This window comes from Hibiscus syriacus, unplaced genomic scaffold, assembly GCF_006381635.1.
Source record: "Hibiscus syriacus cultivar Baekdansim isolate YM2019G1 unplaced genomic scaffold, ASM638163v2 tig00002237_pilon, whole genome shotgun sequence".
In the NCBI taxonomy this organism is placed as follows: domain Eukaryota; kingdom Viridiplantae; phylum Streptophyta; class Magnoliopsida; order Malvales; family Malvaceae; genus Hibiscus; species Hibiscus syriacus.
The window spans coordinates 2085651-2110360 of NW_024061918.1; the positions used below are offsets into that span (position 1 = coordinate 2085651).

Consider the following 24710-nt stretch of genomic DNA (forward strand, 5'->3'; position numbering starts at 1 on the left):
TTTTTCAGTAGAGTGAGGAATAAAATTGACCTTTTAACTTTAAAGAATAATTTATATATTCGAACCTTTGAATTGAATATAATCTTAAATTTTGTAAAAACTATTTAACAATTTTTGGTATATCAAAATATCAAAGTGTTTTCCACTAAATTAAAAAGCATAGGAGAAAGAGAATACCCCTGGTGAAGCTCTTTAGAAATTTTAAATTCTTTCCTAGGAGACCCATTAACTAACACGGAGATGGATGCAGACGACAAGCATAATTTGATCCACGAACACCATCTATTACCAAATCCCCATTATCTCTATAATTTTCAACAAAATCCCCAATCAGTCGAATCACACGCTCTTTCAAAATTCACCTTAAAAACAATACCCTTCAACCCTTTCTTTCTCCAAAAATCAATCTCGTCATTCCCAACAATCGAACAATCCATGATTTGCCTAATCGGAATAAAAGCAAATTGGGTCGACCTAATAATTGCGTTTATACAAGCTCGTAACCTCCTCGATAACACTTTTGAAAGAATTTTATACAGACATCCTACAAGACTGATTGGCCTATAGTCCTTCAAGCTCTATAGGTTAATTTTCTTTGGAATGATTGTAATATAAGAGTGATTCACCTCTTCTTCCCATCTCTTTCCCATATAGAATTCAGAAAAGAATCTCAAAATTTCACTTTTCAAACTTGGCCAGAATCTTTTGAAGAACCATATATTTAAACTGTCTGGACCTTGAGCCTTGTTACTATCCGAAGAAGCTACTGCATTCCAAATCTCTTCTAAAAATGGCCTCTCCAAAAAACAGAACTCTGATCAATCGAGAGCTTCAAAAAATTCAGGTCTATGTATTCAACTTCAAGAGTTACTTTTTGATTATAAGCCTTTCTGAAGAAATCTACCACACCTTTTTTTATCAAGCCCGGATCCGAGACTAGACTCCGAATCACCTTCAAAGACTTGATACATCTTAATCTCCCTCTATTAGTAGCATATTGGTGAAAGAAGCGAGAGTTTCTATCCCATTCTAAGTGCCACTTTATTCTCAATTTTTGGAACTATTTCCAACTAATCCTTCTTACATAATTCCCACATATTTGATTTCTCTTTCGCTAATGAATACATATAAATTGGAGTTGACCCTTGCTGTATCGCCAACTCCATTTCGTGAATGGATTTCTCAAGGTCCTTTATTCTGCCCAGAATTTTCAGATGCTGATTTTTTTACCATTTTTTAATTGTTGATTTTGTACCATTTAACACAGTAGAAATGTTATTTTTCATTCTTCCCTCTTGAAGTTTCTTCAATTCTAACTCCATCATATCTTTAAAGCTATCATCTTCCATAATATAATTAAATAATGTGAACGGCTTAGGCCCCCAATTTACCTTGCAATTTTCCAACAGTATCGCATTATGATCAGAAATTGATCTTGGCAGCAGGCTTTGACTTATCTTAGGAAAATGAGATAAAAAGCTCTAATCAACCAAAAATCGATCCAGCCTAACAAAGGTCGTTAAATCCTTGTTGTTACACAAAGTAAACCGGCCGCCAGCTAAAGGAATATCGACCAGATTAGCTTGAGATATAAAATCTCTAAAGATTGTCATGGAAAAAACATTCGAACCCTTCTCTAATTTCTCCTCCAGCGATAAAATCGCATTAAAGTTTCTCCTACAAAAATAGGGCAATCAGATTGTTCAATAAAGGGAAGAAGATCACCAAAGAAAAGTTCTTTTTCAGAATCCACACATAACCCATAGACGTTTATTAAACGTCAATCCTCTGAAAATCCATTCAATTTACCCTTCACCGTTATAAACCTTTTGTGAATGAAATTCGATTGAAGACAGAACACGTTCTTGTCCCACATTGTAATCAAACCCCCTGCTAACCCCTCCGACGGAGAAGCTGCTGACCCTCGCAAAGCCTTTACCCCAATCTTTCTTAACAACGAAGGCTTGATTGATTCTACTTTCGACTCTTGAATAAACAAAAAAAAAAGTTTCTAACTGTTAACCACCCCTTTAAATACTATTGTTATTTCCTTCATACCCAAACCCCTTATATTCCAAGATATAATTGAAAACTTTACCATTTCAAGAAGTTACAGAAAAAACCTGTATCACCTGGGAAAGATTAACTTCCCCCTTTATCCGCATTTTCCTTTGCCAATTCCATAGCTCTCTTCATGAAAGCTTTTTTCCTTTTTCTGAAGGTAACACCGAGTAGACTACTGGTCTTGCAGGTTTCAACAAAGTTCCTGGTGAGCCGGAGAGTCATACTGCAGAAGACGAAAATTCTGAAGGGAATGATGAATATGTTAAAATGAAATGGTTCAATTTGAATCTAATGGGATTTGATAAAAAGCTTGGTTGAAATGGGTATTTTAGATAGGTTCTTGTTACACCCCAATTTAGGGGTCAAATTATAAGTTTCCGAAACTTATAGTCAGTCTTAGAAGTGCAGGAAAAATTCAGGGACTTGAACCTGAATTTTAATAATTTTTTTTACACAAGAAAAATAAACCCCTAATCGATTAACCCCAAAATTATCCCAAATTATCAAAACCTAAATCCCTAAACCCCCTAATCGAAGCCTCGTCGGGCTCTCAAGCCCTTGTCGTCCGGCCATCGTTCGACCTCCCACTACCCCGTTCGATTCGTCGATGACCGACGACCAAGTCCTAGGCATCACCGAAGTGTGATTCGACGTCAATCAGCGTAAATCGACGCTTGAAATCACCATCGCGAACCTCACCCGCTGTTATGTTTTATGTGTTTTCTAACCGATCCGATGACCGTCGTACCTCACCACCTTTCTCATTGAGTTCCTTAGCTCCGTGGGACCAAAACGCGATCGGGTTTGTCGTCCATCGTCGTCTTTTTCGCCGATCACCGGCGTGGGTAAGCATTTTGATAATTTTCTTTTAATTCCAATAGATTTTGGCTGATTTTTGGATTGATTGGGGTTGTAATTGGTGAGTGCTTGGACAGGGAGTAATCGGTACAACTAGAAGTGCAAGTGGGGCTTGTTCTCCTGTTTTGGTTTTTTTAGAGTCGGTCCAACCAGTCTGGACCGGATCAACCCGACCCGTCTAATCTGACTTGACCTGACCCGCATGGTACGATCCAGTCACTGAGTCAACCCGTCTGAATCAATTTGGTCTGAGTCAACCCGTCTGAGTCAACTCGTCTGAGTTAACCCATTGATTTTGACTAAAAAAGTTAAATTTTTTCGAAAAGCCATATTTTATTATTTTCGACGTCCTAAGTCCGAATCCGAAGTCCGTTCCGCCAAATTCGCACATGGTAAGCCATTTTTCAATGTTTTATCTTCGTATTCATATTGGTTATTAAGTTAAGTTTCTGACGTAAATTCATTTTCTTTGTATCTGATGAATTATTGGACGTTGAATTAAAGTTCGAGGACGATCAAATGGAGTTTAAATGGCCGATCTATATGACATAAAAATTGAGGTAATATTTTACTACCTTTTGTATGCTTTTTAAGAGTCACTGATAAATGGTAATTGCATGAATGTAAATGATTGGTTCATTAGGTTTGGTTAACTATCATTGGACTCAGACAAAAATTGGAATAAAGATATAACACTATATAAGACTCTAACGGCTCGAAAAAAAATTGATAGACTGGTCGGAAATAAATTTCAGTTTAATGATCTAATCAGTAAATCAATTAATCTCAGAACATGTATATTCTGATTAATCTCGTTAAATGCTGGAAATATTTGGATAAGAAACTGATAAAAATAACACTATGGGGTAAAATTTTGAAAATACCCTTGTATTGAGAAAGAACCAAGACTTCCCCTAGTGGTGAAAATAACCCCAGTGATCAATTGATCAAAATACTCTGAACTCTAATGGAACTAGAATACTTTTAAGCCTAATTTATTCGAAGTAATGCCATTGAAAGAATTGAATAAAATGACGATAATACCTTAAAGTGTAAAAAGGAATATGGATGACTATGATAATGGAGACGACCTGAGAACTTATATCATGATTCATTGGAATCTTGGAATCACCGATTAAACTCCTGATTTATTTGGAATGCCCTTGAAGTGTAATATGATTTGAAGCACGTCCAAGCCTTGGAATAATTAATTAATTCTCACCTCTGAAATGAATAAATCAACCTCGAATACCAAAATGATTATATTAAATGGCCAAATTACTCTAGAAACTCCGAAGTGATCGAGATAGACTTGACTACTAAATGATCTATCTACCCTCAATGACCTAAGGTTAAGTGAGTGACTTGGATAAGCCTGGAAACGCTGACGAATTTACATGATGTACTGTTTCTAAGATTTATTCCGCGATGATTCTGAAGATGATCAATTCGAAAAGAATTGTCTGTATTAAGTGAATACTCTGGAAGTGCAATGTTTTGACTGGTTGACATATATCATTGTTGTGACTTGTACAGTTCGGGTTAACTTGATATTCTGATAGATTGACACAAATCATAAATTCCCTGAATCTTCGTTTCTCCCTTATCAGCTCAAATCACTAAGAATTTTCCAAGGAACCTAATTCTCTAAATGCCTCTGATTTCCTGGATAATGAAATTACTCCTGTCATATCTGAAAACACGAGTAACTCTAATGCAAAGGATTCTGAACACCTATCTGATTACATAGTGCCTTCAAAAAATATCCGAATATTATATTATCTAATAAATCATATTCTGAATAATTAATGTTATGCCAACTATTGAATCTTTTCGATAGTGATTCTAATTTACGACATTCTATCGGTATACTGAATATCTGTGTTTCTCTTCCCGATAATATTATCATGTACCACTGAATAGTATTTGGAACCTCTAGTGTGTTCCATGAATACATGAATGTTTTCTCTTATTTCTATTTTGATCTCTGCTCTGATATCTCTGTTTACTGACTGAAATTATTTTTATACAGGGTACTCTGGGACTCTAGTATGCCTGAAGACTCTGGCAGGTTTAGTCGATGTTGGTAATTCCTTGTATAGGTTCAACACCTACTGGTAATTTCTTATGGACCTAAGGCGACCGTTGGGTAGGCTCTGAGGCCCCGAGAATTTTTTTAGGTAGGCTCTCAGGCCCCAAGGTTCTCCTTAGAATATGCAGTTTCTGGGGAGTTGCATATGGCGTTAGGTTGAATGGATTACTATGATACACACTATTTTAGGTCAAAAGGATGGAACCAGTACAACGATTGATATCAGTAAAGGAGTTCCACTGGCATTGCTTTGGAGTACGGTGCCTGTGTTTAGTGGGCATGTAGGTTGTATTTTGTTTTATATATATGATTCTGAAATCTGTTTTATTTTTGAATACTGGTAAATTTTATTTTTGTATTTATAAATTATTTTTATGATTTTAAATGTTTTAACAAAAAATTTAATTTTTTTGAGATTTTTACGGCGGGTTGTTCCGGTGACTCTAATGTGACACCCAAGATCGGATCGGCCCACCCATATCGGTCTGAGGGGTTACAGTTCTTGTGTTTATATGAAATATTTGTCAGTACTCTGCTGCCTGCTATAAGCTTTGGCTTGTATTTATTTATTTATTCAATTATTTTTTATGTTTATTGTTGTTCAGCTATGTTAAAGTACGATGATATCAATGCATGTGTTTTCTCCTATAGACTGACTTATTTATTGCTTGAATTCGAGCTCAAATTGAAGTTCTTCAACACTGATAAAAAAAATGGCATGGCTCTTGGAATTTCCTAAAAGAAGAGTCAACATGATGCTTTTGCAGAAATCAGTCAATAATTGAAGGTTGCTCTATATGCATTTCCATGCAATATTCTTAAACTTGATAGCCTAATTTTGGACTAATTCTATTCCCTCAAGCTAATTGGTTGAAGAGGCAAAATGACTCGGAAAAGTTTCAAAAGCAACCCTTTCTTGCAATAGTAGTATAATGGCAAAAGGTATGAAAAATGGTAAAGAAAATAGCGGCGGGTTTAAAAATATTTTTGAGGGTAAGTATATATATTAACAACATAATTTTTATATGTGGGTGAGTATAAATAAAATCTTAATGCAGACACAATTAATAAAATATATAACTGACAAAAAAATTGAATTTTAGAGAAGGAAAATTGAATTTCAAGATGGGTACTTCTCACTCTAAGCAGAACATGAATATGCAACGGTAAAGAATGTAGCTACTAGAAGAGGAACAAACTTACAGTATCAAACACTGGATTCAGTATTAATGTTTAGATTGCTTTTATATGAAGCACCTAACAATATGTTGTGTCCCCATTTTAATTGACATTGATATTTGAATTTAGGTATGATACTGTTAAGACAAAATTAACTCTCGATTTTAATATTGATATCAAAATCAACACTATGACATTAAATTGATTTATGGTATCTATATTCTTTGGGTAATATTGGTGCCTCATATTGAATTGATGTTGATAATTTTTAAATAATATTGATACTTTTTATTGATTTAATATCAATACCTCTAAGACAATATCGATATCATTTATATAAAATTGTTAAAATACTATTTAAAACATGCTTCTAACCTTTTAAAAAATCCACTAACCAAAGTATCATCCAACTAAGGTATTCCACCTCAAAATGTGATTAAACTCTACCAATAACACCTGAAATCAGTAGGGTACATTTGGCTATGACACAAACTAAGCTTGTTTACAATCATCTTACCATGTTTTTTTCATAAGAGGACACAAGGATCATATCATTGCCATCTTATCATCGTATCATACTTGGACTTCTAAAATCAGAGCAACCAAAATCATACGTATATAGTTATACAAAGATACAATCTACGTAAACTGAACGTGAATGGTGCATGTCCTTCCGATTCCGGTACTCTAGCTATTGGGGCCATTATCCGAGACTCAGATGGTTTTGTATCATGTGGTAGGGCTATCTGTATCACCGGATTCCATGATGCAAGTTATGTGGAAGCACATGCAATCTGTTTCGGTCTTCGTTTAGCTGTGGAGATGGGGTATTCTCGTGTAATATTGGAACGTGATGCTGCTAATATCGTTCAGCAGGTAATTAATCATCATTCTGACATGTAGGGCTATAAATGAGACGAGACAGATCGCGAGTTACTCGAGATCGACTCGGTCAAGGCTCGATAAATACTCGTATCGAATGGACTCGACTTGAATTCTTAACGAGCCGAAACGAGCTACTTGATACTCGACTCGAAAAGTTCATGAGCAGCTCGAAAATATAATATATTAATATTTTATTTTTTTAAAATAAATTATTAATAATATTAACATTTATGTGTTGATTTTTTTTAAAAAATATAGTAAGGTTTTCATGTATTTAAAGTTCATATTCGAGTTTGAGGCTTCAATCTAGTTAAGTTTAATTTTTTTTTCATTTCGAGCCTTTTCGAGCTCCTCACGAGCTTCGGTTCAGGATTTCGAGTTCATATCGAGCTTAAAAATTTTAAGCTCGCGAGTTTTCGAGTCGAGTCCAGCTCAGAAATACTCGAGCTCGACTCGGCTAGTTTACACCCCTACTGACATGTCAGTGCTTCGGTTTATTTCTGGACAATAACCCAACTTACACCATCTGCTCCATATGTCGTTCGACAAATGAAGCAGCTCACCAATTGGCTCGGCTCGCGTTTTCATCCTCAACTTCTGTGTCTTTTACTTATGATTATCCTTTATGTTTATCTGAAACTATTGTTCATGACACTATATGGGATTAATAAAGTTTGGACACCCTTTCCTCCTATTTAGGTTTTAGTAGGGATTTTTAACGAGGTCATTTTTAAGGGAAAAATACAATCTACTCCAAAACATGACTCAAATCCTCACTTAGCACACATAATATCACATCAGGCCCAAAATGAGTCCCCTAATCTTAAAACCAAGGCGCACTTTAGCAAGAAGCAGTCCACCGAAGAATCGAATTACTAAAACACCCCCAGAAAACGTTGGCATCACCATTTAATCAAACAATGATTCCTCAACGGGGTATAAACTCTCGAAACGTTTTCCGTCGGGTGTATAAAGATTGAGTCAGCACTTTGTTTTTTGTTTAATGAGATCAATGGTGTATTCTGATGAGACAAAGATGGCGATGGGATCCCACAGATTGAATCCTCTTCACAATTTCAAGCTGCCATGTTTGATGTGGGGGAATCAGAGGCACCTGAGGTGTATGAAACTAGGCAATGCTTCCACCGCCGCCGTCTCTTCCTCCTCCGTCGTTGATCGTCTTCTTCTTCGGCGTTTTCATGTGGTTCAGAGACGCCGATCTCTTCCGTCGTCGAAATTTGAGGGGTTAATGGTTGGTTTGACGACGCGGCAGGAATCGGAGTCGTATCCGAGATACGATTATGGGAGGGAGGGGCGGGTTATGGTGACGAAGGGAGATGCGGCGGAGGAGATCGAGGCAGTCAGGGAGAAGATTATGAAGGATCTTAAAATGGCGGCGGATAAGATCAAAGATGAAATTTTTAGAGATAAAGCTTCCGACGGTGATGAGGTGGAGGCCGGTGAGAACGAATTCGAAGAGCCTAAACTCAAACGGAAAGAGAAAGAGAGGGAAGAATCGCTGGCGGTGGAAGCGAGGCCGTGGAATCTCAGGATGAGGCGCGCGGCGTGCAAGGCTCCGACTGACGGAGGAGGAAAGAACAACAACTACAGTTCTGCGACGAGGAATGAGGTGATCAACTCACTCAGAGTAAGAGACGGAGGAGAGCTGGTGGTGTGGGCGGCGGCTGACAAGAAGAAAAGGGAACGGCCGGAATTCTCGGTGAGACTATCGATGCAAGAGATCGAGGAGGATTTCATGGTTATGGTTGGGCGTCGCCCTCGGAAGAGGCCAAAGAAACGACCACGTTATGTTCAAAAGGAATTGGATGTAAGTTTCAATCTTTCTTCTCCACTGGTTGCGGTAATGATTTTCCGATTTCTTCTGGCCTTCTTCAATTTGACTGAGCTTTTCTTGGGGTCGCAGTCGCTGTCTCCCGGCTTACAGCTGACGGAGGTGACGGTGGATTCTTACAAGGTTCCGGACTCCGGAGCTCATTGAAAACGGCAATGTAAGTTCGAATATCCTTTAACTCGATAACTTTCTTCTTCTTTTTTTTTAAAAAAAACACTTTCCCACCATTTTCCCTCTGTGTTTCCATCAAATTCTCTGGAACCAAACAAATGGTATTGATTGTAATATAATATGTGTGCAGATGGATTGTTTCAGTTATGGTAATTTTCTGAGCATCGGGAATATTTCCTGTAAATGTTGAATTTTCCCTGCATTTCGCTCTTCATTAATTTCTTTCTTTGTCTAAAGCTGAATAATAAAGAACCTAGTTTTCCATCTTTGACATTGAAAAGGTTGGGTGCTTTGCTGTTCATTCCCAACTTTCATAGGCTCCAGATTATCTTTATTAAGTATACAAATTTAATCATCTTGAATTTTTTCTCTGCATTTAGAAAACTCAGCGATCAATCAAAAATAAAATGTTTTAAGGACTTAATTGAATAACTCAACAAAATTTATTAAATCAACTCAAAGTAACTAAATTATCACCTAATTATATTATAAAATACATTTCAAAAATTGCATTAATTAAAACAGTAAGGAACTAATATGTAATTTGAAAATAAACATGTATAAGTTTTTTTTAGGAAAAATAGAAATTAAATTTAAATCTTAATATATTAAAATAAAATAAAATAAAATAAATAATAATATAAAATAATATTAGATGAAATTATAAAAATAAAATTATAAAATAAATTTAAAAGATTATCACTCGTGTTATAATCTTATTGGATAGAATTAATATATTAAATAAAATTAAAGAAATAATAATATAAAATAATATTATATTAAATTATAAAAAAAGTCATAGTCAATTTCAGATTAAATATTTTAAAAAAATTAAATTGAACAAAAATGAAATTTGAAAGATTTAATATACCATTTATCCTTTTCATTAAAATCAACCAGTCAAAATTGTCATGGTATGCCTTGATTGATCAATTCTTTTTAATGACTTTAAAAAAATGAAACAACAAAGATAACCTTTGATAATTTAGGAGAGAAAATATCTTTAAAATTAGTTAAGAGACTATTATATATATATTATATATATATATATATATATATATATAGGGTTAGAATTCACTTACATAATGTAAAATTCTTTAGTTTTACATAGATTTAAAATCGTTGGATGAGTGAAAATAGATGGTTGAGATTGACACATTATTTTCTCTCATTAAATATCTTCATATTTCTTAATTTTAATCCCAACTATTTATTTTCACTCATCTAGCGATCATTAATCTGTGTAAAACTAAAAGAGTTTTATACTGTGTAAGACAATTCTGCCCCATATATATAATATGAATTATGATTTATGATTTAAATTATAATATTTAAGATTTTTTGGATCAATCTGGGATAAGTACAAAGTAGTATATGTTCAAAGATAACTCTCATCCCTTTGACATTGAATGCTCACATTCCTGGTATCTATGATGCTCGAATCCGAGTCCTTAAAGAATAATAATAATTCCTTTACATCGGAGGACTTGATTTGTGCATAATATTTAAGATTTGAGCATGATATGTTTTTAAACATTTAGTATATTATATTATTTTTATACATTTAATTTATAAGGCAAATTATATCAATAGTAATCAACCATTATCACCTTTTTATTTTGGCCATTAAATTTTTCTTTTTTTACAAAAGTGTAACTAACGTTATATTTTTTATTTTGGTTAATGAAGGTTAAAAATTTAATGACGATATGATATGAAATTTTTAATATTCAACATCATTTTATCTCTCCTCAAATTGTATGTATTTTTAATAATTTTATTTAGATCAACAGGATTAGTAATCATCTTATTCAATTTAAATGAAAATCAAAATTTGACTTTGAGAGTGTTGAACCCAAGACAAATGGTCTAGCGTCCAGCCATTGAACTAGACCAAGAAACTGATAAAGTTCTACCAAGATAGACATAGGGAAACTATACATTTAGTACTTCAACTATTATTCTTATTTTGTTTTGTTCACCTAATTATTTTTTATTTCAAAATCATATTCAACGTTAAGTTTTGGTTTCATTTTGATCATTCACCGTTTATCTTTTAAAAGTGATGTTGAAAATGAAATTAAGGAAGATAACTTGACTTGTGAAGTTAAGGGGAAGATTATTGAAATGGATCATTCCGGAGTTGTGGAAGATAAGAATGATGTAGAAAAGCAAGAGGAAAGATGGTTTTGTTACAGTAAGGAAGAAAAGGAAAGGTTCAATAGAATACTGAATCACCATGCCAGGTCTCACACCTCTCATAACTAATAACTTGGTCACAAAAACAAAACCCGAAGATCCTATTGCACGTCGCTTTATAGTTTCATTTCATGTGAACGAAGTTGTTAACGTTGACGGCATTGATTTTGTCAAGTACTGTGAGGTTGAGGGACAGAGAGCTTCAAGCTTCATTAGATTAGAAAGACGATCGGTATGACTGTTCCTACAGCACCTGAGGTTGGATGAGTGTCTGTTTTTGTCTTATTAACCAAAAATGAGAAGATACTTAGTGGTTGGATGTTGGAATCTTTATAAGAAGACCGAGCTAAACATGTCATTTTCTGTCAAATATATGATGAGAATTTGATAAGTAAAATAATTCCATTTACAACAGTAAAAATGCAACAAAAAAATGGAACATGTTTGCATATTCATGTAAATTTTAACTTACTTGGCATCTGAGTTAAACAACAATAATTTCCAACTTTCTTGAAGGTCTTGTCGTAACCGTCCTTTGGGTGGATCCGAAATTGTATTTTGACTTAAATAAATGTATTAGAGTCGCCACCGATCATTTATTTTTAAAAATAAAAAATTAGGTTGATCGGATACCTCGGTTTATCCTCTTACCTGATCTGTGTTTTACCAGAAATATGTCGGGTTCAGGAGTCGATTACAGTCAAGGAAGGATTATCACCCTTGTACTGCCCTTTCGGTACAAATTTAATTTATCGGTTGTCTTAATTGCGAAAATTAAAAGTTAAATTAAAAATTAAAATTATCCAAATTACTTACCTTTGATCGATTAAAAATACCCCTAAAAAGGTAAAAAAGATGTTAGTTTGTAAAATAAAATATTGAGTGAGTCAGAAGGAATAATCAATAAAAGGTTAAATTTTAATGCTTTGAACGAAACAAAGAAAAAATAAATACATATATATACACATGTAGAGAAGTAAATGGAAATAAAATTAAAAGAATATAATATAAAAAGTAAATGGATAAATTCATGTCCAACAAGGGGACGGATCATGTATACTAAGAAAACGTGGAATAAAAAAACAATGTAAAGGAAAAAAATAAAAATTAATTAAATTAAAAAAATTGTAATACATAAATAAAATAAACAAAAGAAAGGGCAAAATTGACAAATAAAACAAAGTGCAGGAAAGATTTAGAAAGAAATCTTAATGAAATTCAGTAAAAGGGGTAAAATCAATTTTCAAGGAAAGTTTAAGGGACTAAAATTGTAGTTTGACCCTATCCATTGAAAACACGCAGATCTTGGGGCTTTTAGATGGGTTCTCGAGTCGAGTATAAATCCCAATAATGCATAAACAAATTTCATTTTTCACATCCCCACTTAAATGGATCAAAAACCCCTTTTTCATTTTCTCTGAAATATTCTTTGTGTTCTTCGTTTTACGAAGAACATTCCACAGGAGTTCATATGAACTCATATTCCGACCGTGCTCCGCCTCGTCGGCCGTCGTAGACTGGCGTCGGCCACCGTTCATCGGTGGTGAAACCGAGTGATTTTTACTCCCTTCGAAAGCTCTCCTCTCCCTCTTTCTAAATCCCAACACAATTTTCGTTGAAAAGCCTCGAGGAGATCTAGATATAAAAATATCTTTTGCAAACTTCCTCTTCCGATCATCGACTCTTCTCCAACAGTGGGTTTTTTGAATAAAAAAAGGAAAAAATAAAACCAAACACTCAAATATGCAACCACGTAAATGGCGAACTAAAAAATGTAATAAAAAATACCTTGTATATTGACGTTTATTTTTAGATTACAAGTGTGGTTTGCTTCCCTTCTTTCTTTATTTTAACTTTGCATGGATTTATAGGCTTTTGGAATCCATTATTTTCATTTCGTTTTAGAGTCCTATTTAGACTAAAATGCTACTTTTTTTTTTGTTTTTAACTTGATTCTTTAAAAATCTCTAAAAGAGGTTATCCACGATGGTGTCAAAAATTCTGGGATATGGGGTTGCTTGATGTGGTTGGAACGAGGACTCTCCAAGAGCCCTAGAGTGCTTTCATTTCGACCGTCAAATTACACGTTGATTTAACTTTCCAGGATGCGCGACGCTAAAGGGAAGAAGGTGAAACCGTAGCTCCACTATGTTGATCTAACAAAGATGATATATATATATATATATACGTATACAATACAATGCAATGCAATGCAATGCAATGCAATGCAATGCAATGCAATGCAATGCAATGCAATGCAATGCAATGCAATGCAATGCAATGCAATACAATACAATATATAATGGCATAATATATATCCACTATATCATATAGTATATTATAGTATATTATGTATATATTATATAATATAAACATAATATATAAATAAATATATAGTCATATAATACGCTTATACTTTCTAATATAAATGGACTAATATATAAATACTATATTAACAAGGTTAGACGAAAATGTATGTCTATATCTGCCACTCTTTGCCCATAGTCGTCTAACGGGAATAGGGTAAAGATTAAAAGACACTACTTTCATCCACCATGAATGGATCACCGGGCCTAACATCCTCCATCATGGGGGTCGATTCCTATCTTTATAAAATATTCTCCGTCGCAGAGTTGAAATTCGATCTGAAAAACCCAGGTTATGATAAGTTTATTATAGTTAATTTGGACCGAATTACAGATGACTCCCTCGCCGTGAAGTTGAGTCGATCTTGAGATAACTACTCGCACGATATCCATCGTCATAAAGTTGAAATCGTTGTTGACTCCTTCGCTGTGAAGTTGAGTTAAATTGGAAAATCTTGAGCACGATATCCTTCATCGTGAAGTTGAAATCGTGGACGTCTTGAGCGTGATAACCTTCATGTTGAAGTTGAAATCGAGCTCAAAGTTTTAGCTGGAAAGTAGCTCCTAAATCATCTTCTAACCCAATATTATTCGTTGTGAAGATGAAATTTGACCTGAAGGCTTCGGTATGAAAATGGTTCTTCATTGTTGAGTTGAGATGTGTTATATATGACTCATTCATCGTGAAGTTGGGTCGATCTTTTGGGTATAATATATTTCGTTGTGAAGTTGAAATCGTAGGTGACTCATTCAGTGTAAATTAAGTCAAGATAAATTTGTCTTGGGCCAGATATCCTTTCGACTTTTGAAACACTTGATTTTATGATTCTTGATTTTTGATATTTGATTTGACACATACTCTGGTAGTTTCTTAAAAGAAGCTTTAACTATATTCTTGATTTAATCAGCGTGTCTCAATAAATTGGAACCCATTATCTTGAGTATGGTGTAAAAACCTTTATCAACTTCCAGCTTCCTGTACCTTTCGAAAAACTTTTGTATAGTAATACATGATTATCTTTTTAAAAATGAATAAATAATTCTTATTTAGATTCAATCTAAGATATCTTAAGGGAATTGACTTAGAGAAATGACCATATTTATTTATAAGGAAAAAGAAACAAAAAATAAATGACAAACATTCTGAAAAGTCAATACATAAAAGAAATATAAGTAGATGTCGTAGATCTCAATGATGCAGACGCTTTTGAACTTATACACTGTTAGATGACTTTTGATATAGCCTTTGTCAAAGGAACTTCGAAAACGCGACAATGTTCAGGAGAGTGCAATGTTTCTCCGAATCGTTAAGTCTACAAAAGATTTGGATGCCGTGATATTTTACTGCCTTGATCCAGGACCTTTCCTATACTTGAATCCTGAATCATTATCCAAGTTGCTCTTTCGGGTTTTCAACTCGAATCCATCATTGGTTTTAAGACACCCTTTGCGGGTTTTCATCTTGGAACTACCTTATTTTTCTTTTTATGAGTTTTCACCCTAAACATTTTCTTTTCTTTTTTGCTTCAACTTAGGGCGCCTTCTCGGGTTTTCATCCTAAACGAAGTATTTTTTGACTGCATCTGAATTAATAGGGTTAGGTAGTTCTAGCCCGTCCATTTCCGTCAGGACTAGTGCTTCTCATGAGAAGTTCTTTTTCACGACATATGACCCCTCCCAATTTGGCATCCATTTTCCTCTGAAGTCTTTTTGAATTGGCCATATCCTCTTTAGCACAATATCTCCTTCGTGGAATACTCTTAGGCGCACATTTTTATTATGTGCTCGAATCATTCATTTTTGGTAGAGTTGACCATGATGAATGACTTTTAATCTCTTTTCTTCTATTAGGTTCAATTGATCATATTGAGTTTGTACCCATTCTGCATCATCTAGTTTAACTTCTGACAAAACCCAAAGCAATGGAATCTCCACCTCAATGGGTAGTACCGCTTGTATCTCATATGCTAATGAAAATGGAGTTGCCCCTGTCGAGGTTCGTACCAAAGTTTGGTAAACAAAAAAAGAAAAAGGTAATTTCTCGTGACAATCCTTGTATGTCTCAATCGTTTTCTCCACTATTCTCTTGATGTTTTTGTTTGCTGCTTCTATCGCTCCATTCATTTTTGTTCTATAAGTAGTAGAGTTTGATGCCTTATGTTAAATTGTTCACAAGCAGCATCCATCATCTTGTTGTTCAGGTTTGTTGCATTATCGGTAATGATTATTTCAGATAAACCATACCGACATATGATCTCTTTTTTCAAGAACTTGCAAATAGTGGACTGAGTGACATTGGCATATGACGCAACTTCCACCCATTTGGTAAAATAGTCAATTACTACCAGAATGAATCGATGACCATTTGAAGCTTTTTGATGGATTTGTTCAATGACATCCATGCCCCACATAGAAAAGGGTCATGGTGCCGTCATCACGTGAAGAGGGTAAGGCGAAACACTTATTTTATCCCCATAGATTTGGCACTTATGGCATATTCTAGCATATTTGATGTAGTCACTTTCTAATGCAGACCAGAAATATCCGCATCTCATAATTTGTCTTGATATCATATGTCCATTTGCACGAGTTCCATAAACCCCGTCATGTACCTCTTCTAGTATCATATTTGTTTCTTCTGCATCTACACATCTTAACAAGACTTGATTATGACTCTTCTTGTATAAGACTTCCCTATCAAGAACATATCAAGCCGCCATCATTCTGATTGTTCTTTTATCTGTTTTGGTGGCTTCTTCTGGATAGTTTTGGTTTTTAATGTATTGCAGAATATCATGGTACCAATGCTTAGTGTCTTTTACTTCTTCGATTTGGTAACAATGAGTTGGGTACTCATACGACTGCATGTCAATTGACATCATGTCAGACTCCTTGCCAGCCCTGAATACTGCTTCCAAGGTAGCTAAGGCATTGGCTATTTGATTCTCTTCTCTAGGCGCATAATGGAAGGTTAATTCATCAAACTCTTCGAGTATATCGAATATTAGCTTTTGGTATTCCACTAGCTTTACATCTTTCGTCTTATAATCTACTCGGAGCTGATAGATCACTAAGGCTGAATCTCCATATACCCGTAAGGTCTTCATATTCTATCCACCAGTAGCTCAAATCCCCAAAATACAAGTTTCATACTCTGTCATGTTATTGGCGCAATCAAAGTTCAATATGCTAGTGAACGGGTCGTGACTTTCCTCAGGTGAGACCAATATAGCCCCAATGTCGTGTCCTAATTTATTTGATGCATCATCAAAATGCATTTTCCAAGAATCACATGTAGAAGTACTTGCTTCTTCTATAGATATGGCCATCAAGTCTTCGTTTGGGAAGTCAAAGTCTATTGGCTTGTAATTTTCAGCATCTCTGCTTGCCAAGAAATCAGATATGACACTTCCCTTTATAACTTTTTGGCTCACGTATTCGATATCAAATTCAGATAATAGGATCTGCCATCAGACTAATCTTCCAGAGAGAGCACGTACACCCATCATGTACTTTAGTAGATCCAACTTGAAAATCAACCAAGTGGTGTGATACAACATTTATTGTCTAAGTATACGTGTATCCCATACTAAAGCGCAACAAACTTTTTCTGTGAGTGAATATCTAACTTCGCAATCAGTGAACTTCTTGCTCAGGTAGTAAATGGCTCTCTCATTCCTTCCGAACTCATCATGTTGGCCCAAGACACATCCCATTGAATTCTCAAAGATGAACAAATACAAAAATAAAGGTTTGCCTGGGATAGGAGAAATTAATACTGGAGTGTGAGATAAATACTCTTTTATTCTCGCGAATGTAGTCTGGTAGTCTTCATCCCATGTTCCAGAGTTGTTCTTTTGGAGAAGGCGGAAAACCAATTCGTACTTGTCGGTCAACTGAGATATAAACCTCGCTATATAATTTAATTTACCCAAAAAACCTCGAATTTATTTTTATATACATGGGAGAGGTAAATTCTGGATGGCTTTAACTTATATGGATCAATATCAATGTTTTTACTGCTAACCACGAAGCCTAGCAACTTTCCAGATGTTACTCTAAATGTACACTTATTGGATTCAACCTCAATTGAAACATTATCAACCTCTAGAAAAGTTTTCTTAAATTCTTGACATGTTAATCTTTAGTTTGTGCATTGACAATCATGTCGTCAACATAAAATTCAATCTCCTTATGCATCATGTCATTAAAGAAGGTCATCATGGCTCTTTGGTATGTTGCCCCAATATTCTTTAATCCAAAAGGCATCACCTTGTAGCAGAATTTTCCCCATATTGTGAAAAATGTGGTCTTTTCCATGTCATCAAGATGCATCTTAATCTGGTTATATCCCGAGAATCCGTCCATGATTGAGAAGAAAGCGTTCCTTGCTGTATTATCCACCAAAGTGTTTGTGTGAGGCAAGGGAAAGTTATCTTTAGGACTTGCTTTGTTAAGGTCTCGGTAGTCAACACAAATGCACACTTTCCCATCCTTCTTTGGAACTGGCACTATGTTAGCCACCCACTCCGGATACTTGGCCACCCGGAGGAAGCCAACATCGAACTGCTTTTTGAATTCTTCTTTTATTTTAAGGAGCATTTCAGGTCTCATTCTCCTTAGCTTTTGTTGTAAGGTTTGCATTCTGGTTTGATAGGTAGTTTATGGACTACCATATCCGTATCTAGCTCAAGCATGTGTTGATACGACCATGCAAACACATCTTTGTATTCTTGAAGTAAGTCTATCAATTTTTGTCTTGCTTCAGCCAAAAGAATTGTGCCAATTTTAACTTCATTTCTTTCATCTTCTGTGCCCAGATTCAAGACTTAGATTTTCTCTTCATGTGGTAATATTTGTTTGTCTTCTCTTTCTACTATACTTAATAATTCAAAAAGGTAAGTTGCACTCTTCTTCATTGTCACATTCATCAATGTCCCCCAGATAACTAAGCTTATCAAAATCCACCTCCGGGTCAGAATCATCATTGCCTACATCATTAATATCTTAGGACATGAAAGGGGAAGAAGAAATGAAATGTGTATATACGAGAGGAAAATATCTTATAAGGAATGAAAGAAAATTAAATTGAAAACGAAATAAAATAAAGTAGGAGGAAATATTTTTTGGGAAAAAACTGAATCTTTTATTGAGTGATAAAAAACCATTTATTCACCCTTACAAAAGATCATCTATTTCCCTGGGTATAGGAGAATAGGGAGAGTTTAAATATTACTCTGAAAGAAATTTAAAACCACAAGTAGTTCTTCAACCGTCCTGTTATTAAGCATGAACCTAGGTGGCAATGAGCAGATTCTAGATATATCTGCATCTTTATCATTCTCTGTGATTATGGTATTGATACTCAAATCTTTCAAAGCAACCTCCAAATCTGGTAAGGTGGTCTCAAGCTCATAACCACCATATTTAAATGAGTCATAAAGAGGTGGGAAAACCATTGGTTCCCATTGAAATTCATTCCCAGTCAATCTTGCCAACCTTTCTTCTCCGCACTTCTGAATTTCATTATTCTTCTGTTGGTGATTGGGCTAAAAATCAAGCCCGAATTGATCTAACTTTGTTACAGGAAAAATGAGGTTAATCATTCATTATAAAGGACTTCCAAATCCTCTTTCTACCTTGGCACCTCTTCCTAAAGTCTGCTTGATTTCTATTTTGGTGCATTCAGAGAGCTTGGGTTTGAAAATCTTTCCTCTTTCAGCCACAAATGTGGCATTCACAAACTCTAGAGAGCAGAACGAACACTCTATAGCTTCCTTATTCACTTTTATGTAAAGGGTATCAATGGTCACACTCGCCACTATATCTTCTTCAGCATTGATAATTAAAAGAGCCCCATCAATGACAAACTTGACTTTCTGGTGCAGTGTAGATAGTACTGCTCCAACTTGATGAATCCAAGGCCTTCCTAAAAGGCAATTGTATGAGGCATAATGTCCATCACCAAGAACTCTATGTTATAAATGACGGGTCTAATGGTTAAAATATTATCGATTACCTCCCTCTTGGTCCCGTCAAATGCTCAGACCATACTCTGGCATGCTCTCATGTGGGAATTATCCATTGGTAGCCTTTTTAAAGTAACCAAAGGCATCACATTAAGGGAATAACCAATTTCGATTAACACACTAGGTAAGGCATGCCCCTTGCAATGAGTGGTGATGTGTAACGCCTTAACTCGACCCCTTCCTCCAGATAAAATCTTATCATCAGAAAATGAGATGAGATTATCAGCTTGGATGTTGTTAACCAGTCTGTAACATCCCAAACACCGGGTTAGTGATCGATTTGAAAGATTTTAAAATTTTGTAATCAAATTAGATAAATTAGAAAATTCAAAAACTTAATTGAAATATCATTATGCAAGATTAAAAAGCAAATAAGGGAAGTTGGAAGGGCATATTGGTCATTAGACAAGGAAAAATAATTAAAAATTTGTTATGGTTATTTTATAAACACGTGGAGCTTATGGAGGGAAATACAAAGATTTTACAGAAATCTCTTCACCCTTCTTCCTCCTCTCTACGTGTGCTCCATAGCTAAGGTGAGTTTTGTTTTCAATTGATGATTTCTTAAAATTCATGAATGGTTTTGATTGTTGAAGCATTAGGAATGATTATGGAAACTTAAAGGGATGTAGAAACTAAAAGAACTGTAAGTTATGGAGGATTGAAAATAAGAGGTTTCTAAGTGAAATTGTGAGATAGAGTTAGTAAGTGAAGTTTGAGCTTAAAATTGACTTTTCATCAGTTAGAATACGAAATTTTAGTGGTTAGAAAGGCTTTATAACAAAGTTGAAAATTTGGTATATTTTTTATTCCAAGTATGCTATTGAGAATTTAGATGTTAGAATTATTAAAGTGAAATAAGTTGGTTTGGAAGAGTATAGGTGAGTTAAAAAGCTTTAAAGAAGTGTAGATGAGAAAGTTAGCCAAGTTTGGATAAATTTTCGGGTTAAATGAGTTATATATGGGCTAGGGGTATCGGTACTGTATGAATATATCGATACTTCAAAGAGAAAACAAGCAATATTTGGGGTATGAGTATCGATACTGTTAAGTTGACAAATTGTCCAAGGAGTATCGATACCAAAGGGGTGTATTAATATCAAGGGTACCGATACCATTATGCAAGTATCGATAACATTTTAGAAATATAATTCGATAATCAGAAAAGGGTATTGATACTCAAGCACAATATCTATACCACAGTAAAGGACGTATCGGTATTGTACCTTGGGTACCGATACTACTCAAAGTGAGAATGTGAATTAAGTACTTCTGTTAGCTTAGGTTATTGATGATTGATTCATAATGTTTAGAATTCTGATATTCACATTGAATTTACATTCATTTAGATATCGAACATAAGTAAGTTCCGGAACAGTCGACGAGTTAAGATCGATCGAGAGAAAGATAAAGAGTTATAGGAGTTGGTTGGACTAAGTGAGGCTAAGGTGAGTGCATACTTTTAGAATATATATATTGCTATATAGAAATTAGACATGTGACATGTCTGTTTCCGACATATTGAATACATGATTGCATGAGTAGAATCATGATTATGATTTGTACTGTGTGAATATATCTTGTTTGCATTACATTATATGATATATGACATGAACCTATATGATATGTGTTATAAGACAATGATCTAAGTGAACATATGAGAATGTTACATGAACTATGTGATAAGAATCTATGAGATTATATGTCTATATGATATAAATCGTGTGAATTGTGATAAATGGTAAAGCCCATGTTATGTGACATGAGAGTTGAGGGTATAATTGGCATGCCAAGAGTCGAGGGTTATACGCAGTCTTTCAGGTACATATATGTGGTTCTTTGGAACATATATACGGTCCTTTGGGACACATATTTAGTCATTTGGAATATATATGTGGTCCTTCACGACAATTCTAAGCGGTCATTCGGGACAATTCTATGCGGTCCTTTGTGACATATATATAGTCCTTTAGGATATTTTATGTGACACTTCGGTGCATTTTATATGAGCTATAGTGACATTATTTGTGCACAACCTCAATTCACTCACATACCTTAAGTTCTCGGTAATGTACCATGGGCTAGTAAAATATATAATATGAAATAACATTGAATACTGTGATAGGTTCTTATTTGTTAAATGCATGTCCATGTATGGTTTGTTGAATAAGTATATGATGATTATTATTACATTATGATATTATATGATTGTATGTTACAAAATTTCATTATTTCATTATTATATATTATGCCTCACTAAGTCTGTGACTTAGCGTGTGAGTATTTCACATGTAGGTTCAAAGAAACAAGAAGATCCAAGTTTGGGCAAGTGGGCAAGACATCACCGATCAGTTGAAGATAGAATTGATTTAAACTGTATGTATTTTGTTAGCATGTAAATGAATGTTTAAATCAAACATGCTCTGATCGGTTTTGTAATCTATTTGATTATAATTATCTAAATTATTTAGTTTCATTATAATGAAAGTCTAAAACTTTTATCTATGTTGTACAATCAATCATTTTGAAAAGTCAACGTGACATCTTAAATTCATATTCGGGTTGGATATGGGTCGAATACGGGTTGGGGTGTTATATTTAATGGTATCAGAGCTATGGCTTAGCTGATTCTAGGTATAAATCGAAGTTAAGAGTGTCTTAAAAGGTTTACATGCCAACAAAATAGTAAATATTTCTAATATGATAAGTAATTGATTATTCTGTCTTTCTAATAGAATACATTGGTTATATCTTATTAGATGTCTGACCACAAAAGTACCCGAAGTAAAGCAGGAGACGATAGACAGGAGGTAAATAGTAATTCACCTACCCTGGCTAGGTAAGGTGAATAGCAGGTACCTTAGGGAGTGCCTGTACAAGATCAGAGAGCGTTCTTTAGGACGTTGGAAGATATCTTGACGCGCTTCTAACCTCCTACTCCCTCAATTGTTAAAATGAATATCGCAAAGGAGTTGAAAGGATTAGAAGCTCCTGAATTTAAAGGTGGAGCAGAGGAAGGTTCTGTTGCGGTAGACCTTTGGTTGAATGATGTAAAGATAATGCTAGATGGTCTTCACTGTTCTAAGGTGGAGAAGCTAGATGGAGTGGTTTCATTACTTCGTGGGAAATCCATAAACGGTGGAAGAATGTCACTATGAGAATGACAAGTGACCAAGTGACATGGTCCTTGTTCTTGTAAGAGTCTAAGCACAAGTATATAGGAGATCAATTTATAAGGAAAATGAAACAAGAGTTTATGAGCCTGATACAGTTGAATCGCACTGTATATGAATATGAGTGTGAGTTTAGTAAGTTGAGTCATTTTACCGCGAGCTTATTCTAACTGAAAAAGATGCATGTGAATGGTTTGTTGAGGGCTTGTGCCCCAGACTGAAAGAAATGTTAATTATCCTAAATCTATCCTCGTTCCAAGAGGTGGTAAACCGTGCTAAAGCCTTTGAGAAAGCTCGGAATGAAAGGTTTAGAGAACAAAGAGTTCAGTCATCTAAAAGAACTGGAGCTTCATCGAGTTTATCACCATCTAAGAGAGATAGATTCTAGGTTTCGATCTCAGGCAAGATTTGAGTCAGCCGCATCCTCTGCCTAGAGGATCAAATCCTATGAGAGCTAGACATACTCAATCTGTAGGGTCTAGAACTAGGAGATCTAATTAGGGTCAATCAAGACAGTGTCAACATTATGGGAAGAATCATTTAGAAGTATGCCGGGTAGTCTCTGGAGCTTGTTTTTGATGTGGGGACACCAGAAGTTTTATTTAGGATTATCAATTGATAGTGGGAGAGACTGCACAGTTAGAGCGATCTGCTTCAGTATCTCAGAGAGGAAGATGAAGAGGTAGAGTAAAAAATCAGCCTGAATCCTCTACTCAACAGAAAGTACGTTCAACTGCTCAAGTGTACAACAAAAAGACCAATAAAGATCGCAATGATCCAGAGATTATTGCAAGTATTGTCCAATTACTGGATAAGTCTATTTTAGTATTGATTGATTCCGGTTCCACTTATTCGTATGTTAGTAAAAAATTGGTGAATGAGTTGAGAATTCAATTAGAAACAAGAAGTAGTGATGTGATAGTGACAAACCCATTAAGGCATAGTACTCGGGTAAATCAGGTGTGTCATGGGTGTCCCATAACAGGGAATTGAATTCCATGCTAAACTAATAGAATTGATTGATTGATTAATATGAATTTGAAGTGATTTTGGGAATTGATTGGATGTATCATTATCATGCCAATGTTGACTATAGAATGAAGAATGTAACATTGATAAGTCTAGAAGGATTCAAAGTTATAGTGTTCAATGAAAGGTTTAATCCGTTAGCAAATGTAATGTCTAAAAAGAAATTATTGTTACAAGGATGTCAAAGTTTTATCGCTAATGTGATTGATACTCGGGTTAAGGAAAGTGGAATAGATGATATCCCGACAGTCAGAGAGTTTTCAAACGTTTTTCCAGTGGAATTGTCGGGATTACCTTCAAACAGAGAAGTTGAATTTTAGATTGAGGTAATGCCTGGAACTGTACCGATTGTAATGACACCTTATCGAATGGCTCCTAAAGAATTGAATGAGTTAAAGATTCAATTGCAAGAATTGTTAGATAAGGGATTTATCAGACCAAGTGTGTCACCTTGGGGAGCTCCAGTGTTGCTTGTAAAGAAGGATGATGGTTCAATGCGTCTCTGCATTGATTATAGATATCTCAACAAGGTGACTATCAAGAACAAGTATCCCTTACCAAGAATTGATGACTTGTTTGATCAGTTAAAGGGAGCTTCAGTATTTTCTAAGATCAATTTGTGTTCTGGGTATCATCAATTAAAAAATCAAGAAAGAGATATTCCAAAGATGACTTTAAGGATAAATTATGGTCATTAAGAGTTTATTGTTATGTCGTTTGGGTTGACTAATGCACCTATTGCGTTTATGGATTTAATAAATATAGTATTTCATCCATATCTTGATAAGTTTATGGTTGTATTCATTGGCGATA

At 34.8% G+C, this 24710-nt stretch overlaps 1 protein-coding gene and 1 long non-coding RNA gene across 3 annotated transcripts in view; one reads left to right on the forward strand and one right to left on the reverse strand.

The window, feature by feature from the left end:
* Positions 1-21108, forward strand: part of LOC120139145 — a 32849-nt gene extending 11741 nt beyond the window's left edge. Inside the window, exons 3-6 of one of the 2 annotated variants that reach the window (XM_039154470.1) lie at positions 3063-3065; positions 8087-8906; positions 9003-9087; positions 21097-21108. In XM_039154470.1, the coding sequence (XP_039010401.1) occupies positions 8091-8906; positions 9003-9077 (891 nt within the window). In that variant the 5' untranslated portion in view covers positions 3063-3065; positions 8087-8090 and the 3' untranslated portion in view covers positions 9078-9087; positions 21097-21108. Of the gene's footprint in view, positions 1-3062; positions 3066-8021; positions 8907-9002; positions 9088-21096 lie in introns of those variants that run through there. The other variant, XM_039154467.1, reaches the window with a different exon arrangement.
* LOC120139160 lies at positions 860-8926 on the reverse strand. The gene is made up of 3 exons (XR_005517598.1): positions 8769-8926; positions 2241-2244; positions 860-870 (listed from the first exon to the last, which is right to left on the reverse strand). It is a non-coding gene; the product is annotated as an uncharacterized LOC120139160 (long non-coding RNA).
* Positions 21109-24710: the final 3602 nt, after the last annotated feature.